This window comes from Danio rerio, chromosome 7 (genome assembly GCF_052040795.2).
Source record: "Danio rerio strain M-AB ecotype USA chromosome 7, GRCz13ab, whole genome shotgun sequence".
NCBI classification, from domain to species: Eukaryota; Metazoa; Chordata; class Actinopteri; order Cypriniformes; family Danionidae; genus Danio; species Danio rerio.
Window position 1 is genome coordinate 62,776,167 of NC_141027.1, and position 17,121 is coordinate 62,793,287.

General features: G+C 35.5%; 1 protein-coding gene across 2 annotated transcripts in view; it reads left to right on the forward strand.

The window, feature by feature from the left end:
• slc8a4b (solute carrier family 8 member 4b) overlaps positions 1 to 17,121 on the forward strand; it is an 83,824-nt gene that overhangs the window by 31,020 nt on the left and 35,683 nt on the right. Inside the window, exons 3-5 of one of the 2 annotated variants that reach the window (XM_087259519.1) lie at positions 5,096 to 6,189; positions 7,133 to 7,396; positions 7,575 to 8,059. In XM_087259519.1, coding sequence (XP_087115645.1) covers positions 5,146 to 6,189; positions 7,133 to 7,396; positions 7,575 to 8,059 — 1,793 coding nt within the window. In that variant the 5' untranslated portion in view covers positions 5,096 to 5,145. 2 annotated transcript variants of the gene reach the window in all.

A 17,121-nucleotide genomic window follows, 5' to 3' on the forward strand; every position in this document is an offset into this window, starting at 1 on the left:
CTTTTAGATTTTACTGAAAATAGTAAACCATCCGGGAACCTTTGGCATACTCTTTGGGACACGTTTGGGACATACTAGTTCCTTTTTTGAATACTTTTTAGGATGGATAGTATGTCTACATGTCTAAATGCATTGAGTTGCTGCCATGTGATTAACTGAACACATGTACAGTTTGTCCACTCCAAAGTTTTTTCTTTCTTTTTTTTTCTACATTTTTCCTTTTCTTTTTGAGGTCACTACAGATGGCCGGACATTCTCCTTCAGAATATCTCGGTACACAGCAGAATTATTTGTTACATTTATCACAGCAATTCTTCCAGGTCCTAAAGCAGCAAAACAGCCCCAGACCATCACACTACCACCACCACATTGAATTGTTGATATGTTCTTTTTCTTAAATGCAGTGTTACTTTTACGCTATACATTATGGGACACACACCTTTCAAATATTACATCTTTTTGTTTTATCAGTTTACAGGATTTTCCCAAAAGTCTTAGGGATCATCAAGATTTTTTCTGGCAAAACTCAAACAGGCCTTTAAGTTCTTTTTGCTCAGCAGTGGTTTTCATTTTGAAACTCTGCGGTGCAAACCATTTTTGCCCAGTCACTTTTTTATGGCATGTCATGTCATGTATGGCAAGTCATGAACACTTAACTCAGGCAAGAGAGGCCTAAAGGTCTTTAGATATTCTCATTTGTGTCCACTTAGATGAGTTGCTGCTTCACTCTTGGGATGATTTTGCTTGGCTGGTCACTCCAGGTTCTCCACTCTTCCATGTTTTTGCCATTTGTAGATAATAAATCACATTGTTGTTCGTTGCAGTCTCGAATCTTTAGAAATGGCTTCATAACTATTTTCCAAACTAGTAGATCTTAATTATTTTCTTTCTCATTTGTTTTTTACTTTTTTTGTGTCTCGGCACGATGTTTAGCTTTTGAGGTTCTTTTAGTCTGCTTCACTTTGTCATTAACGTCCTTATTAGGTGATTTCTTGATTGCAAACAAATGTGGCAGTAATCAGGCCTGGGTGCCTCTAGAGGAGGCAAACACTTTTTCAGACAGGGCGCTGTAGTTTTGTATTTTGGTCATCCTTAAATTTAAAAACCTTAATTTCAAAATGACATGATGTGTTTACTTGTGTTGATTTTGACTAATTAAAAAAATATTTGATGATCTAAAACATTAAAATGCACCTATTGTATCTCTTTTACAAGATATAAGATAAGTCTTTGGTATCTCCAGATTTATACCCTACTGAAAATGTTTTGGGATGGAAAATGGAGCTGGTTTTGTAGCCCGTGTCTTTAAATGCAACAAGCTGGTTCTCCCCATCCACCCTTCCAACATACATGTCTGCTTCTCCTGCATAATGTCAGATAAACAAGTAGACACACATGATTGAAGCACAGATCTTTACTGATTGAAGCAGAGAGCTGCTCATGAGAAAACCCACAGCGAGACTGGACCAGAAAATTTCCCAATGTTTATTTGATGTATTTGTTGTGAATTTAATTCAAGCCTTTCTGCAATGATGAGTCACACACAATGCCGTTACAAAGTTTTCAGTACACACACACATTCATCTATGGACTGTACTTGTGGCAAATGTGACAGGATTCAAGTTAATATACACTTCAAAATTGCTGGATTTTTTTTAAATATAAAGAAATGTAAAAAAATAAATAAATAAATTTTGCGTTGTTTAGACCTGTGTTTCTATCACTCCAATATGACAGCGGACACACTAAACACAGTTCTCTCCAAACAGCTTTCAAAAGTTCATTTCTAAAGTGTGACAAATTTGCAAAAAGAAAAAAAAATTGTAAGGGGCAAGCATTTTTTCACACCACTGTGTATTTGATATAATCTGTAGAAAATACTTTGTGGTGTTAACATTAATGTTGGTTCAGAGGAAATGAAGGAAATCTTCTAGTGATTTACATTGTTGCTCAATAATATTGAAAACTGGGTTTTAACAGATTTTGTTTTCTGAAAGTCTGCAAGGCTAAAAGTGTTAGTGGCTAAAGAAACACCCCATCACTGCTGTCACAACAAACTAATCTTCTTTAAGGCTCTATTTCCTTTCCATTCAAATACACAGCCTGTAAGGCCACTTTAATTTATCTTATATGTCTCTCTTTGTGTGCGCGTGTGCTTGTGTGTGTCTGAGTCAGCATTGTGCTCTCAGCAGTAGAAAGCTCAAGAACAGCAACATTTTACACTCAAGCTTCTCTCTGACAAAGCCACATACACATACTTAGAGTATTCTGTGTTCAAGACTATAAACCTGTTTAGACACCTCCACCAACAAATCCACTCATAAGCCAGTCCATGAGGTTATTAGCAGTCATTGTAATCTACAGATCTCAACACAGCAGAGTGCATTTCTCTCTTTTTCTCTGTATGTTTGTATAAAGGGCAAGAAGGAGATAGATGGATAGTATGATAGTGTTGATGTGTTGAGAATTAACCACAGAGAGATCTTAAACAGATGTCTGCAGAAAGTGACACAAGAAAAACAGATTTTCATACCCAAGGCCTTGCAATAACTGTAAAATACATACACTAGAGTAGAGGTTTTAAGCTCTGGCCCTCAATGTCCACATTTCTGCAGAGTTTATCTCCGAGCCTAATTAAACTCATCTGAACAAGCTTTAGTATTACTAGAAACGCTACTGACAAGTTTGATCAGGGTGGACCTTAGAATCCAAAACATCAGCACATATCTCAGTTTTTTATTTTTTTATATTAGCTAAACAAAACATTACTGCTATCAGAAAGTTCCTAAAATCCAGCACAGAAGTTTGCATAAATTTAAAATTTCATTCATTCATTCATTCATTTATTCATCCATTAATTTTCTTTTCACCTTAGTCCTTTTATTAATCTGGGGTTGCCACAGCGGAATGAACCCCCAACTTATCCAGCTTATGTTTTTACACTGCAGATCCAGCTGCAACCTATCACTGGGACACACTCATACACTACATTCAATTTTAGCATACCCAATTCACCTGTACTGCATGTCTTTGGAATTGTGGGAGCACCCAGAGGAAACCCACACGAATACTGGGAGAGCATGCAAACTCCACACAGAAATGCCGACTGATCCAGCCGAGGCTTGAACCAGCAACCTTCTTATTGTAAGGCGAACGTCGCCCTTAATAATTTTAATATATTTCAATATTGAAGTCATATATGAGCACACTTTTAGCTGCGTCATGGCTGGACTGTAGCCACTGTTCCCAATGGACTGCTTATAATTTTTGAAATTTAATTTGAAAATATGTTTAGATGATTTTAGAGAGGGGCAGCACGGTGGCACAGTGGATAGCCCTGGCCGGGTCAGTTGGCGTTTCTGTGTGGAGTTGGCAGTTCATTCCGCTGTGGCATCCCCAAAATAATAAAGAGACTAAGCCAAAATAGAAAATGAATAAATGATTTCATAGATGTGAATTTCACTGGTCATTGTACAGTGCAAAGAACAATTCCAAAATCTCCTTACTCTCCAGTGGCTACAATACAGCCAATTTACTGTATGTATTTTACATTTATATGTGTGATAAGGAGCTTTTTGAGGTAGTATTAAACAATGAACGGCCACTTACACACTGGAACTCAAGTCTCTGAATTCATCTAAACACATTTTCAAATTAGCACTGTTCGTTTTTCAATAAACTGTGTACTGGAGTTCTAAACAAACAATGACATTCTCACCTCAATACTGACTTGCAATAATAGCTGTATTTTATGAACTATGTGAGTGAGTCCTCCACCATAACACTTGCAGAAACTTATGACTTATGACCTACTAGATGTATGGGATTTTCAATAATGTATCATTACTTATTTATTTTGACTTGTATTTCATTCCAGACAATACAGCAAACGTTATTTAATGTGATTTTCAAAATAAAGACGTATTCCAATTTTGGTTCTTGCAACACAATTTAAAAAAAAGTTGGACCAGTAATGTTTGTATTGTGTCTATTGGAGAAAAAACAGGACAGCAGACAGGCCAGTCAAGTACCTGTATCCTCTTCCTCCAGCGCCGGGACTTTGTAACGTGTTTCTTATCTTATTTCTTAATATCTTTTTGAAATATGCATGGGCGTCCCTGGAAAAGACGTCTTCTTGAAGGCAATATATTGTGCTCCAAAATCTCTTTGTATTTTTCAGCATTAATGATGCAGTCACAGATGTTCAAGTTACCTTTGCCAAGGGCACTGACACAACCCCATACCGTGACAGACCCTGGCATGTAGACTTGCACACACTAGCACACAGTGTTCATTTCTCCCAAAAAATTACCTGAAATTCTGATTTATTTGACCATAGTAAGCGTTTCCACTGTGTGATTATCCATCCCAGATGCCTCTGTGACCAGAGAATGGGATGGCATTGATATTTGACAAAAGTTTTCCAAAGTTGTTCTGAACCCATGTGGTGATACCGTTTATAGATGAATGTTGCTTCTTGAATCAGTGCCACCTAAGTGATCTGAGATCATTTAGTTAGTTCAAGTTAGGCTTACCCTTGTTCTCTAAGCACTGAAATTCCTCAAGATTCCTTGAACCTTTTAATTTTGTTTTGCACTGTTGAAGATAAAATATCAAAATTTCTTCTTATCGTTTTTTGAGGAAGATTGTTTTTAACATTTCAATTATTTTTCTAGAGTATTTGTTGGCAAACTGGCGATCATCAGCCCATCTTTGCTCCTAAAGGACTAGACCTTTCTTTTGATGCTGCTTTTGTACCAAATCATAACTACAATCACCTGTTGACATTACTTGTTTCAATTCACATCATTATTTAACCAATTTACCTGATTACTAGCCCTAAATTGCTCCTGTCCCAACTTTTTTATGGAATGTGTTGTGGCTCTGAATGACAGGATATGATCTATATTACAAATCAAACAAAGTTGACCAGATAAAACATGAAATATTTTTATGTTGTCTGCAAGAAAATACAAGTCAAAGTAAATTTAGAAATCACTTTCTTTTTTATATACACTACTTTTCTTAGAGTCAGAGTTTACAACCAATGCACTCACTGACCCAATGCCTTCTTGTCTTTCTATTTTTTCCTTAGGTGGTGTGAAGTGAAGAATTGTAGCGGAAACAAGCTGGCCTCTTCTCACCATGCATTTTTCTATCAATTCATCTCGCCTTTCCCCCTTCTTCTTTAGTTCTTTATTTCTCCCCATCCTATTACTTTATGTCTCTTTACCTCAAGTTGATGCCCAAGATTTAGACCAATCTACCTCCAACTGTTCCCAGAACGACGTGTGCACAGACGGGGTCCTGTTACCAGTGTGGAATCCCCAGAACCCTTCAGTGGGTGACAAAGTGGCCCGTGCCATTGTGTACCTGGTGGCACTAGTTTACATGTTCTTAGGTATGTCAATCATAGCTGACCGCTTCATGACTGCCATTGAAGTTATAACTTCACAAGAGAAGGAGATCACTACAAAAAGACCCAATGGTGAAACAGTCACCACAACAGTCCGCATATGGAATGAGACTGTCTCCAATCTAACCCTAATGGCTCTGGGGTCTTCAGCCCCAGAAATATTGCTTTCAGTCATTGAGGTCTGCGGGCATAATTTTGAGGCTGGTTCTCTAGGTCCCAGCACCATTGTGGGCAGTGCTGCCTTCAACATGTTTGTAATCATTGGTCTCTGTGTCTATGTGGTACCTGAAGGTGAAAGGCGCAAGGTCAAACATCTTCGGGTGTTTTTTGTGACTGCAGCATGGAGCATGTTTGCCTACATTTGGCTCTATCTTATCCTTGCTGTAATCTCTCCAGGTGAGGTAGAAGTTTGGGAAGCTGTATTGACGTTCCTCTTTTTCCCTCTCTGTGTGGTCCAAGCCTGGATCGCTGATCGCCGATTGCTTTTTTACAAGTATGCACGCAAACGCTACCGAACCGATAAGGGTCGTGGAATTATAGTGTCTGAGGGTGGGGAGGAATTAGGGAAAGAGGCGGGATTCACAAAGATGGACATGTTGGAAATTGATGGAATCACTACTCATTTAGATGGGGTCTTGGGAGGGGAAAGTGGGCTTGGTGGACGTGATCAAGAAGAGGAAGCCAGGAGAGAAATGGCCAGAACTCTAAAGGAATTGAAGCAGAGACATCCTGAGAAGGACATGGAGCAGCTCATAGAGATGGCCAACTATCAGGTATAAAAATAGATTAAAACAATTTTTTTTAAATTCATGATTTTCATAAAATTTAAGGTTAAACTTTATTTTAATGTTCAGTTTGTTGAATTTAAGTTACATTGCATCTATAAGCCAACTAATTCTTAATAGATTATAAGTAGACCGTTAGGTTGGGGTTAGGGTTAGTGTAAGTTGACATGTACATAGTTTCTTATAATAACTTAAATGACTGTTGAAGGAGCATATGCATAGATATTATTCAGACAGTCTGCTAATACTCAAATGGACCATAACAACACAGTGTTACCAAATATAATTATTAAAATTAATAAAATTAATAAATTGTAATTATTTAGCAATTAATATTTGGATCAATAATTTAAAAAGTACAATTTCATAGTAAAAGTGGTGTGTCAAAACAGAACTTTTGCATATGTTTCTCAACCTGCTATTTGAAAAGTATTGGTCTGAAATGGTTTTCTATGCAACACTGCATCACAATGAATTTTATATAAAGCACCATTCAGCTTTAAGTAGATCTAACTGAATATTTTTTTTCAGTTTTAAGTAAAAACTGTGTCTTTTTACACTAATACTCTTCAACTTAATTTATAAAGAGAAACATTTTCCTCAAGATTTGTTATAAAATATAATTATTCTAATTTAGACTTTCTAATTTTCTCATTTAGAATATAAATCTTCTAGTTTAGTAGTTTATTTTACATTTCAAATTCAAAACTGTGTTCAAAAGTTAATCAGCATTTAGATTTGAAGGCATAACCCCCTCTTTTATTAAAAAACAGTTGATAGGGAATTTGTTTGGCAAATCTGTTTGAAAATTTGATTTATTTCTGACTGTAATGTAACACTTGGCATGCTGCAAATTCAAAATAACTAGTTAAGTTATAACTTTGAAAAAATTTTAAAATTTGAAAGCAGTTTCTCAACCTTGTCATTTCAGGTTCTGATGCAGCAGCAGAAGAGCAGGGCTTTCTACCGCATTCAGGCAACAAGGATGATGATTGGTGCTGGGAACATCTTGAAGAAACATGCAGCGGATCAGGCTCGTAAAGTGGTCAGCAGTGGGGAACCCCGAGAGCAGGAAGATGATCCTCATGTTACAAGAATAGACTTTGAACCAGCCCTCTACCAGTGCTTTGAGAACTGTGGATCCTTAAAACTTACCGTACAAAGGCATGGAGGAGATGCCGGGTGTAGTGTTAAAGTGAGTTAATAGTAAAACACTTGTTATTTTATTCATTCCATCAGGTAATCTAATGCTTCTACATCTTCTAATCTGATTTTGACAATTAAATGATGGAAATTATGGAGCAGATTTTCTTCTGTTTATTTAATGAAAACATGAAAGATCTTTTTAAATGCTTATTCATGTGTAATTACAGGTGGACTACCGCACTGAAGATGGCACAGCCAATGCTGGTTCTGACTATGAGTTTGCAGAGGGCACACTTGTCTTCAAACCTGGCGAGAATGTTAAAGACATCGCAGTTGGCATTATTGATGATGATATCTTTGAGGAAGATGAATATTTTTATGTTCGTTTGAGCAATCCCCGTATAGTTGGGTGGGCTGATGGACATCCTATTGCTTTGGAGACTGGAGCTCCTGCCCCTAGTGCTGCCCTTGGTGAGGCTCACACGGCAACAGTGACAATCTATGATGATGACCATGCCGGAATTTTCACATTTGAGAGTGAATCAATGCGAGTGAGTGAAAGTATTGGAATCATGCAGGTCAAGGTCCAGAGAACGTCTGGAGCCCGTGGTCTGGTGGCGGTACCATATCAAACAGTGGATGGGACAGCTTGTGGAGGGGAGGACTATGAGGAAGTGTCTGGAAAATTGGAGTTCCAGAATGATGAGACAATGTAAGTTGTTTCGATCAAGTAATACATTTGTGTGTAAGGATGATTTACTTTCTGTGTGATTATGGCTTTGTTTAGCTCCTTTTTTCAGGACGCTGTAATGCACAAGAGAATCTTTATAGTGAAAATGATTTCAGACCCTCAATAACGTTTTAGATTATGCGTACTTGGATATTTAAGTATGTCAAGCAGCATATTTCAGGACAAGAATAGAGGAAAAATATGATCCACCACCTGTCAAAATGATTGATGACTTCCGGCCAGCCCCTTTTAGGGTGGGACTTTCAGTTTAAACCCCACCCATTTTTAATATGAACTTTATATCTCTGGTAATTTAATTCCTATAAATTAAATAAAGTCCTATAAATTTTGTAGTTCTGGTAATTAGATTAAAATCAGATTAATTAAATTTTATATATATAATTATATATATATATATATATATATATATATATATATATATATATATATATATATATATATATATATATATATATATATATATATATATATATATATATATATATATATATATGTGTGTGTGTGTGTGTGTGTGTGTGTGTGTGTGTGTGTGTGTGTGTGTGCGTAATTACATTTTATATATATTAATTTAATTATGAATTATAATAATGTATAATTTATTAATGAAATATAAAATATCATTTAATTAATTTTATGATAATCTAATTAACAGAGTTTATTAAATTACCAGAAGTATAGAGTATATATTAAAATGGGCAGGTCTCAAACTGGAAGTCCCATACTAAAAGACATGAATTCATCAATTATTTTCACAGGTGGAGGATCTTATTTTCTGTCTAAGGATTACAAGAATCCATTATGAAATAAAAAATGTCACACATGTGAATATGCAAATCAGCTCCTTAAGTTTTTATTTTATTTTAGAGGCTTTATGCAGAGAACAATTACATATCAGTTGCCACATGATGAAAATAATATGATACACATTCCGCCATTGCTATATTGTACATTGTTGAGGCAATATTTGTCAGTTATTTTTACATACAGGAGATACAGGAAATTGGGTTCATAAAGTATAAGGATGAAGGAGTCACTTTTGCATTGCATGTGGGAATGTAAACAGTGGATATGCCCCAGGCTGTATCAAATAGCATGTCAAATTAAAGGAAAATTAAGATTTTTAGGTAATTGTTGTGAAAGTCTACAGCTAGCATGGGTTTACGTGATGCCTTTGTGAAATGACTGGTTCATGTAGATCAATTTATCTTTAAGGTAGGTCTGCACGATATTGGAAAATATTGACAGTGCAGTTTTGTATTCCTGCGATATGTATTGAGATATGAATATAATTTCACAATATGACTAAAGTAACTGTTTGGGATGAATTCACAACTTTACACTGATTTTGAAGTGCTTCTACATAAAATATACAAATATGTATACAAAAATGTATTTTAAATTTTTAAGCACAGGTTAAAAAAATAAACACTGCTTTATGGTTTATGGTGAAATATTACAATATTGAGGTAAATAAATTCAATCATCAAATCTAATTATTTAATAAAAATATTTAAGCTCAATTAATCTTGGTTAAAGCAGCAAACTTTTTAATTTCTTGTTCCTAAATGGTTTAAATTTGCTTTAAATCTTACAGTCACAAGCCCTAAAACACATCTGAGTTAAAAAAAAGAAATTGCACTTAGATTATGGTTGAAAATTAACTAATCATATGTACTGAACTTTGACTTTTGATCCCAACTCAACATTGCAGATCTTGCGATGTGACTATTGCAGATACGCACATTGCGATATGGATGCTGAAACTATATATACTGTGCAGCCCTACTTCAAGCTAATGCTGGGTTGGCTTCACATACATAGTTTGGGGTTATGTGTTACACAGTTTGTTTTTGTCATTAGACCCACAGGTAACAGCTGTAGTTGTCAGCTGATGCTAACATAATGTTGTTGATTAAAAGCTATTAGTTGCATTTAATTTAACAATATTACCAGAGGAGAGAGTTTGTGTTTTGGTGTTGGTATTTTGTTGATGTGTAAGTGAACATTTTCACTTATTTGTCTGGTTTAAAACAGACAAATCACCTATGGCATCACCTAGATAAATAGATGAGGCATAAGTAGAGAACTATGAGGAGAGAGGACAAAGTGAATGGCCATTTTTTCTTTCTTTTTTTTGGTTGGTATCTCTTGATTTATTGTTCAGTAAGTCTTCACAACAGGAACACATAGATAGCAGATCTGCAAATAAGTGCCACAAAATAAAATACACACACCCAGAACCCACCCACAGATCATGCGGTCTGTAATGTACAGTACAGAGATGATATCTATCCTGGCCTGGCATCTGTCAGCCTTTCAGTCCACAAACTTCCATTCCTTAACTTTTTTTCAATTCAGCTCACACGTATACTTATTCCGGCTGGAAGAATCAGATCATGCCAGCTTAACCCTGATGTTCTGCTGGAAATGTAAGATTGATTTGTGCAAATGTAATAAAAGTAAAATTAAAAGTAGCCTCTTATTTTCCCTTTAGACTTAAATACAGAAATGTATTCTGACCTACAGTAACCCCCAGCAGAAAGTCATTACTAAAGCTGTGTCTTTCTATTTAACCATAAAATAGACATATTTAATATATGGCTGTATGGTTAGCAATGTCGCCTCACAGCAAGAAGGTCACTGGTCATTACTGTCCCAGCTGGGAGCTCCAGGATTTCCCCACAATCCAAAGACATGCACTATAGGTGAATTGGATTAACTAAATTGGTCGTAGAGTATGGGTGCGTGTGTAAATGAGAGTGTATGGGTTTTTCCAATGACTGGATTGTGACTGGAAGGGCATCCACTGCGTAAAACATATGTTGGTGGTTCATTCCACTGTGGCGACTCATAAATCAAAAATGAATTAAAAAACAGATAAATAATATAAGCAATTTCCAAAGACTGTAAATTTAGTAAAGTAAAAGGTTATAATAAATATGTTAACTGGTTATAATTGTAACTATTACTGTTAATAAATGTAAACCGAAAATTCTGGCATTGCTGTTGACTGTAGACATTCAGTCATATTTGATAAATTTTATTATTGCAACTTTTTTGTTGAATCTTTTTGTCTTTTTAAGTTTGGAACAAGGTGACAGTACATAAATATTTAACCAATTCTTTATTCTGTTTATTGGCAAGTCTATAGAAGTAGATGCAGATGCATCTATCCCATTGACATTTCTTGATTTTTCCACTTTTTGTGAATTAACAAGCTTTTTGAAAACAAAATATTTATGTTTTCAGCTCTGTTTTTCAATATAAATGCAAGTTCTTCAGTTTTCTTTCCTTTTTCAGTTCTGCCTTCCAGCAGTCCATTCATTTATCAATACTCACTTGATGAATCTGAATGTATCACATTTAATGCAATATGTATCTTTGTACTCAGCCTATAATCAAATATTAATTTGTGTTAGAGTATCTGTGTGTGGAAGAGGTTTAGGTAGGTTAATATTCATCTGGCCCCAGTGGAGCTCTGCTGCGCCCTGAGCTTGACATAGACATAGAGACTAGTGGACGGGTGAAGAGGTGGCAACACACAATAAGTGAAATACAGACAATGAGCTTGAAGATGTGGATGAAATGAAAACAGACAAGGAGGTCTGGAGGATTAGTTTGTGCGTGTCTGAATGTGTCTTTGCCTGTTACCCTCATACTATACAATATATTGAGGGCTGTGCCTTGATGTCATTCTATAGCATCCACAATGATTTTTTGCTCATATTTCATGAAGGCTTTATGAGTGAGAAGTGCTTTCACACATATGACTCAATCTGTCTTATTAATATATTTTCCTTTGCTGTATTTACACGCATTGTATATTTTAAGGCCAACGTTTGATTCTGTCAAATCTCAGTTTAAATGATTGTTTTCTTTGCTGATTTTTTTAAACAAATTCAACACAGTCATTCTAGTTTCCTTGTCATACCAAATGTTCTTTCTAGCCTTTCTCTCATGACATGGGGCTCTGCATTAGTTCTTTTCTTAGGGTGACCCAGAATTTACTATGAGCACTAGATATGTGTTCCAAACAGACCACAGCGTGAAATCTCTGTCAGTGCTTGTCTCTGAGTGTGCGCAAAGTGAAAGTAGATCACTGACTCGTGGCAGTATTTCTGGTGATAGCAAGTTCCTCCTAATTTAGACCACTCAAAACCTGTTCGCTATTTACATTTTCTAACAATACTTTAAATTAATCAGATCGCAGAAATTGTTTATACAAATATGGGAAAAATATTAGGGTTAATTAGGGTCGTTTAAGGATGTCATGTTTGAAATGATGATCACATATTTTCAAGTTCCAAAAAAATTGCCATGTAATTAAAATGACTCTGAATGACAAGTTTAAAGCCACAGTAACTTTGTGTAGAAAAAAATAGCATTCATTAATTTTCTTTTTGGCTTTGTCTTTTTATTAATCAGGGGTTGCCACAGCAGAATGAACTGCCAACGAATCCATCATATGTTTTATGCACCAGATGCCCTTTAAGCTGCAACCCATCACTGGGAATCACCCATACAGTGTCATTCACACACATACACTACCAGGCACGTGCACACATAGGGCTCAACCTGTGCAGTGCACATGCCCTTTTTAGTCTTGGATAGAAAGTGCCCTTCCAAAATGATCTAAAGTGCCCCCACGACACGACACACCCTCGGTCCCGCCCTTCAGTAGGTGCGACAACATCGCTCTTGAGTACGCGCGCGACAACACAGCTGATTAGTACACACTCGATAACTCCGCTCTTCAGTACGCGCGCAACAACCTAATGGTAACCCATGCAAACATGAGGAGAATATGCAAACTCCACGCAGTGGCGAACCCGGATTAATAAAGGGACTAAGCCGGAAAAAAAAAGAATAAATTTAAATGGTTCTATCATTATTTGTTTATTCCCCCAAAAATGGTAACACTTTATTTTGATGGTCCATTTGAGTATTACTAGACTGTCTGCTTAATATTTGTTGATATGCTCCTTCAACAGACATTTAGCTGACCATAAGAAACTTTGCAAGTGCATGTCAACTTACACTAACCCTTACTCCAACCCTAAATTCAGCAGTCTAATTTAACAGTCTACTTGTAATCCAATGAAAATTAGTTGTCATGTAGATGTAATGTAACTTAAATTCAACATACTGACCATCAAAATAAAGTGTGACCGAAAAACAACTCTGCTCATACTTTTTGGTACATATAACACTGGAGAGAAAAATAACCCCAGCTGACGCTGAGTGCCTCTCTCTATGTCCAGTCATATGTTTGGACTCTACCTGTGTTTTTTTAAATAGTTTAATGTAAAGTCATCCTAGATGATGAATCAACAATAACCTTTTAATGCAGACACACCTTTTGCTGTGGAATGATGATCGGCTTGATGTTAATTATAGCTACATAATTGTCAGTATGGGTTTCAGTCTCTCAGCACATATGTTTGGATGTTCATTCTGTGGCATCTCTAACTTTTATGCTGTAACAGAGCCTTATCATCAGTATGCTTGCCATGTACCTAATTTTACCATGGGTGTCCTCTGCTCTAACCTCATTCTACCACTGTATCTATGAAAACCACATTACTGAAAAATACAGAGGTCTGCTGCGCTTCCTCCAGTTCTGCTCTAAAAATAGTTGGCATTTAGATGCAGAAGCTGTAATTGCTTTAATTGGAAAGAAAATTATGTTACTAGTTTGTAATTTAGGAACTTTGCATAAGGACCGCACAGCAGCATAATCATATATGTGATTATATATATGCGTTTGATTGATTTATTCAGAGAAAGAGTAAAAATGATTGACCGATGAAAAATTAAAACATTTTCCATAAGCCATATGAATTTGCACAGTAATTTCTTTTCACTTCAAGCTATGGAAGATAGGCTGTGTGCTGCAGATATATCAACATTGATTTTATTGTTACACCTATGCATTTGTAAGCTTTAAAGTGATAGTTTACTCTAAAATGAAAAATGAACACTCCAAACCATAGTGATGCTCAATCAGATATTTGAATAATAGTTTCATAATTATTAACATAATGACAATTTGACTGTGGGCATCATGGTGACACAGTGGGCACATTCTGCATATTCTCTTTAATCTTACTATATTTGTCTATCTTTGTTTTCATGCATTTCGTGGTGTCTGCCTAATGTTCACTCAGGTGTGCAGAATTATTGAAAAAATTGAGTTAAGTAGTTGAGATGATGTGCAATGAGATCAGTCCTCTAGTTAGTGATATGCATTTGTTTTGTAGATTGATATTTTTTTTGCATATTAATAATTTATACAATGTGTTTCAATCATTTTTTGCACTATTTTTTTTATAGAACTAGCTTCTTGCTCCATCCATTCAGTGTTATTTAAAAATTGGTGAAAGAATTAGTGAGATATATACAGTAGTTAACATTTCAAGTGGATCAAAACCAACTTTTTATCCAAGTTGTCCTAACATATTAAACAACAGCTATTCTTGCCTTTAGACAATTTTATTAAACATTTTTGATCCACTTTAAATGCTGACTACTATATTTTACAGCATTAAAAGTTTTTTTGTCAGTTAAAACTAAAAAATTATTAATAAATTACTTTTTTGAAGGGGTTTTTCAAGTTCAGTTTGTCTACAGCATGGTTTTGGTGACTGTCAACCATGAAATTTATTTTTTCATAATGAGGTGTTTATAAAATTATAGTCGCCAAAGAGGAATACTTATCTAGTATATATTTTACTAAGCAGATGCTCTTCCAGCTGTAACCCATCCCCAGGAACACCCATACACACTTATTCATTCACACACATACACTATGGCCAATTTAGCTTACCCAATTCATCTATAGTGCATATATTTGGACTGTGGAGGAAACTGAAGCACCTGGAGAAAACCCACACCAACACGGGAAGAACATGCAAACTCCTCACAGAAATGCCAACTGACCCAGCTGAGGTTTGAACCAGCAACCTTCTTGCTGTGAGGCGACATTGATAACCACTGCATCACTGCGCCATCCTGTTTTGGCATAACATTTTGATAATTTGATTGGTAAATACTATAAAAATGAGGCAAAACTTAATTATATAGCATCACAGTCTACTGCTTGGTATACATTTAGGTTTAAGTATTTTACGTGTCAGATATTGTAATTCACTATATTTTTCAAGGCAGAATGCAGAAATCCCCCTATAGCATGCTAGGGCCATGGACAACTTACTACATCAAGTAGAGTTTCCCATTCTAAATTCATCCACATACGCCCATCGCTCACTTACACAAACTATGGAGCTCTTTAATTAGAGGGCAGATGTCCAGGCAGAGGGAGACCGCAGGCCTGTTGTCCCAACCCTGATTAGAGCCTTCACAGCTGCCTCCTTGCTTTCTTGAGCCCCTGGAGCTTCTGCACAGGGCCAAGGCCTTCTCCCCAATTCAGCATCTTTTACTATGCAAGACAAAGTCTGGTGCATTAGGTTTATGAATAGAGCTGGCTAGTAACTGGCCATACAGTACATTAAAACTTTGATTGGTCTGCATTGAAATAGATCTAAATTAAAATGCATAGTTATATGATTAATTGTATACTTTCAAGTTACCCCTTGCCACACTTTAAGGTCCTATGCCAATTTGTTGTGTTGTGTAAATGCAAAAACTAATTTGGTTTATGATGAGATGGAATCTCAGATAATACATTTGTATATATTAGCCAATATTTGTGAGTGTGCATTGAATAAAAAAGGAAATCCAGGCGAAGATAGTTCTTTCTTCCTCATTTTCAGTTAACGCAAAGATAATTTTTTTATTTTCACACTTTATTTTGATGGTCGTTTTGTTGAATTGAAGTTACATTTCATCCACATGCCAACTAATTCTCATTAGATTATAAGTAGACTGTTAGGTTGGGGTAAGAGTTAGTGTAAGTTGACATGTACTTGCTAAATTTCTTATAGTCAGTTAAATGTCTGTTGAAGAAGCATATCAACAGATGTTTAGCAGAAATAAATGGACCTAGAATACTCAAATGAACCGTCTAAAAAAAGTGTTACCAATTTTTTATTTATTATTTATTTTATTATATTTTATTCAGTAAAGCCATATGTTATACTTGATAATAATTATTCTGAAGCAACATTTGTACTGTTATACAAAAACTATATTTCAAACAAAAACTGTTCATTTTATTCCTTAATCCTAAAAGAACTAAACTATGTTAAATAGTTAATAAATAAAAACAAATACATTTTTATTGTAATCATATTTTACAATATTACAGTATACATTAAAAACATGCCTTTTTATGAGCATAAGATATTTTATTATTGTTTTCCAAAACCATCAACTCAAATTTTGAATGGTAGTGTTGGCCTTTGAATGGTAGAATGGATGTGACCCATTATTGGGAAACACCCATACACTCAATTTTAGTCAATTTTAGTTTTTACCCAATTTCCCTATAGCACATGTCTTTAGACTGTAGGGGAAACCGGAGCACCCGGAGGAAACCCGCGAACACGGGGAGAACATGCAAACTTCACACAGAAACAGCAACTGGTCGAGCCAGGACTTAAATCTTTAGGATTTTTCAGTGAGGCGACAGTGCTAACTACTGAGCTAATGTGCCACCTACAATATAAAAGTTTATGTTGAATGCAATGTAAGACTCTTAGGATAAAATAAACAAATAAATATGTCTACCAAATAGTGTAAATGCCGTGTACATATTTCAAATTAAAATAAAGATGTTATTGTTCAGCTCCTTATTATAAGAGTCTTGTTAGTTCAGTTCAGTTGCATAGTCTCAATTGCATAGTTTGGGAATTTTTATTTCTTAGAATAGAATAGAATAGAATAGAATAGAATAGAATAGAATAGAATAGAATAGAATAGAATAGAATAGAATAGTGTTATGGATTCTCTCCCCCTCACTTGTGAAATGAAGGTTGCGCCCCTGGTGCAAGAAATCTATGTGTTAGAGCCCTTCCTATGACACTGTTGGCTCTGACAGATTGAACTTATAATTAAAATGTATC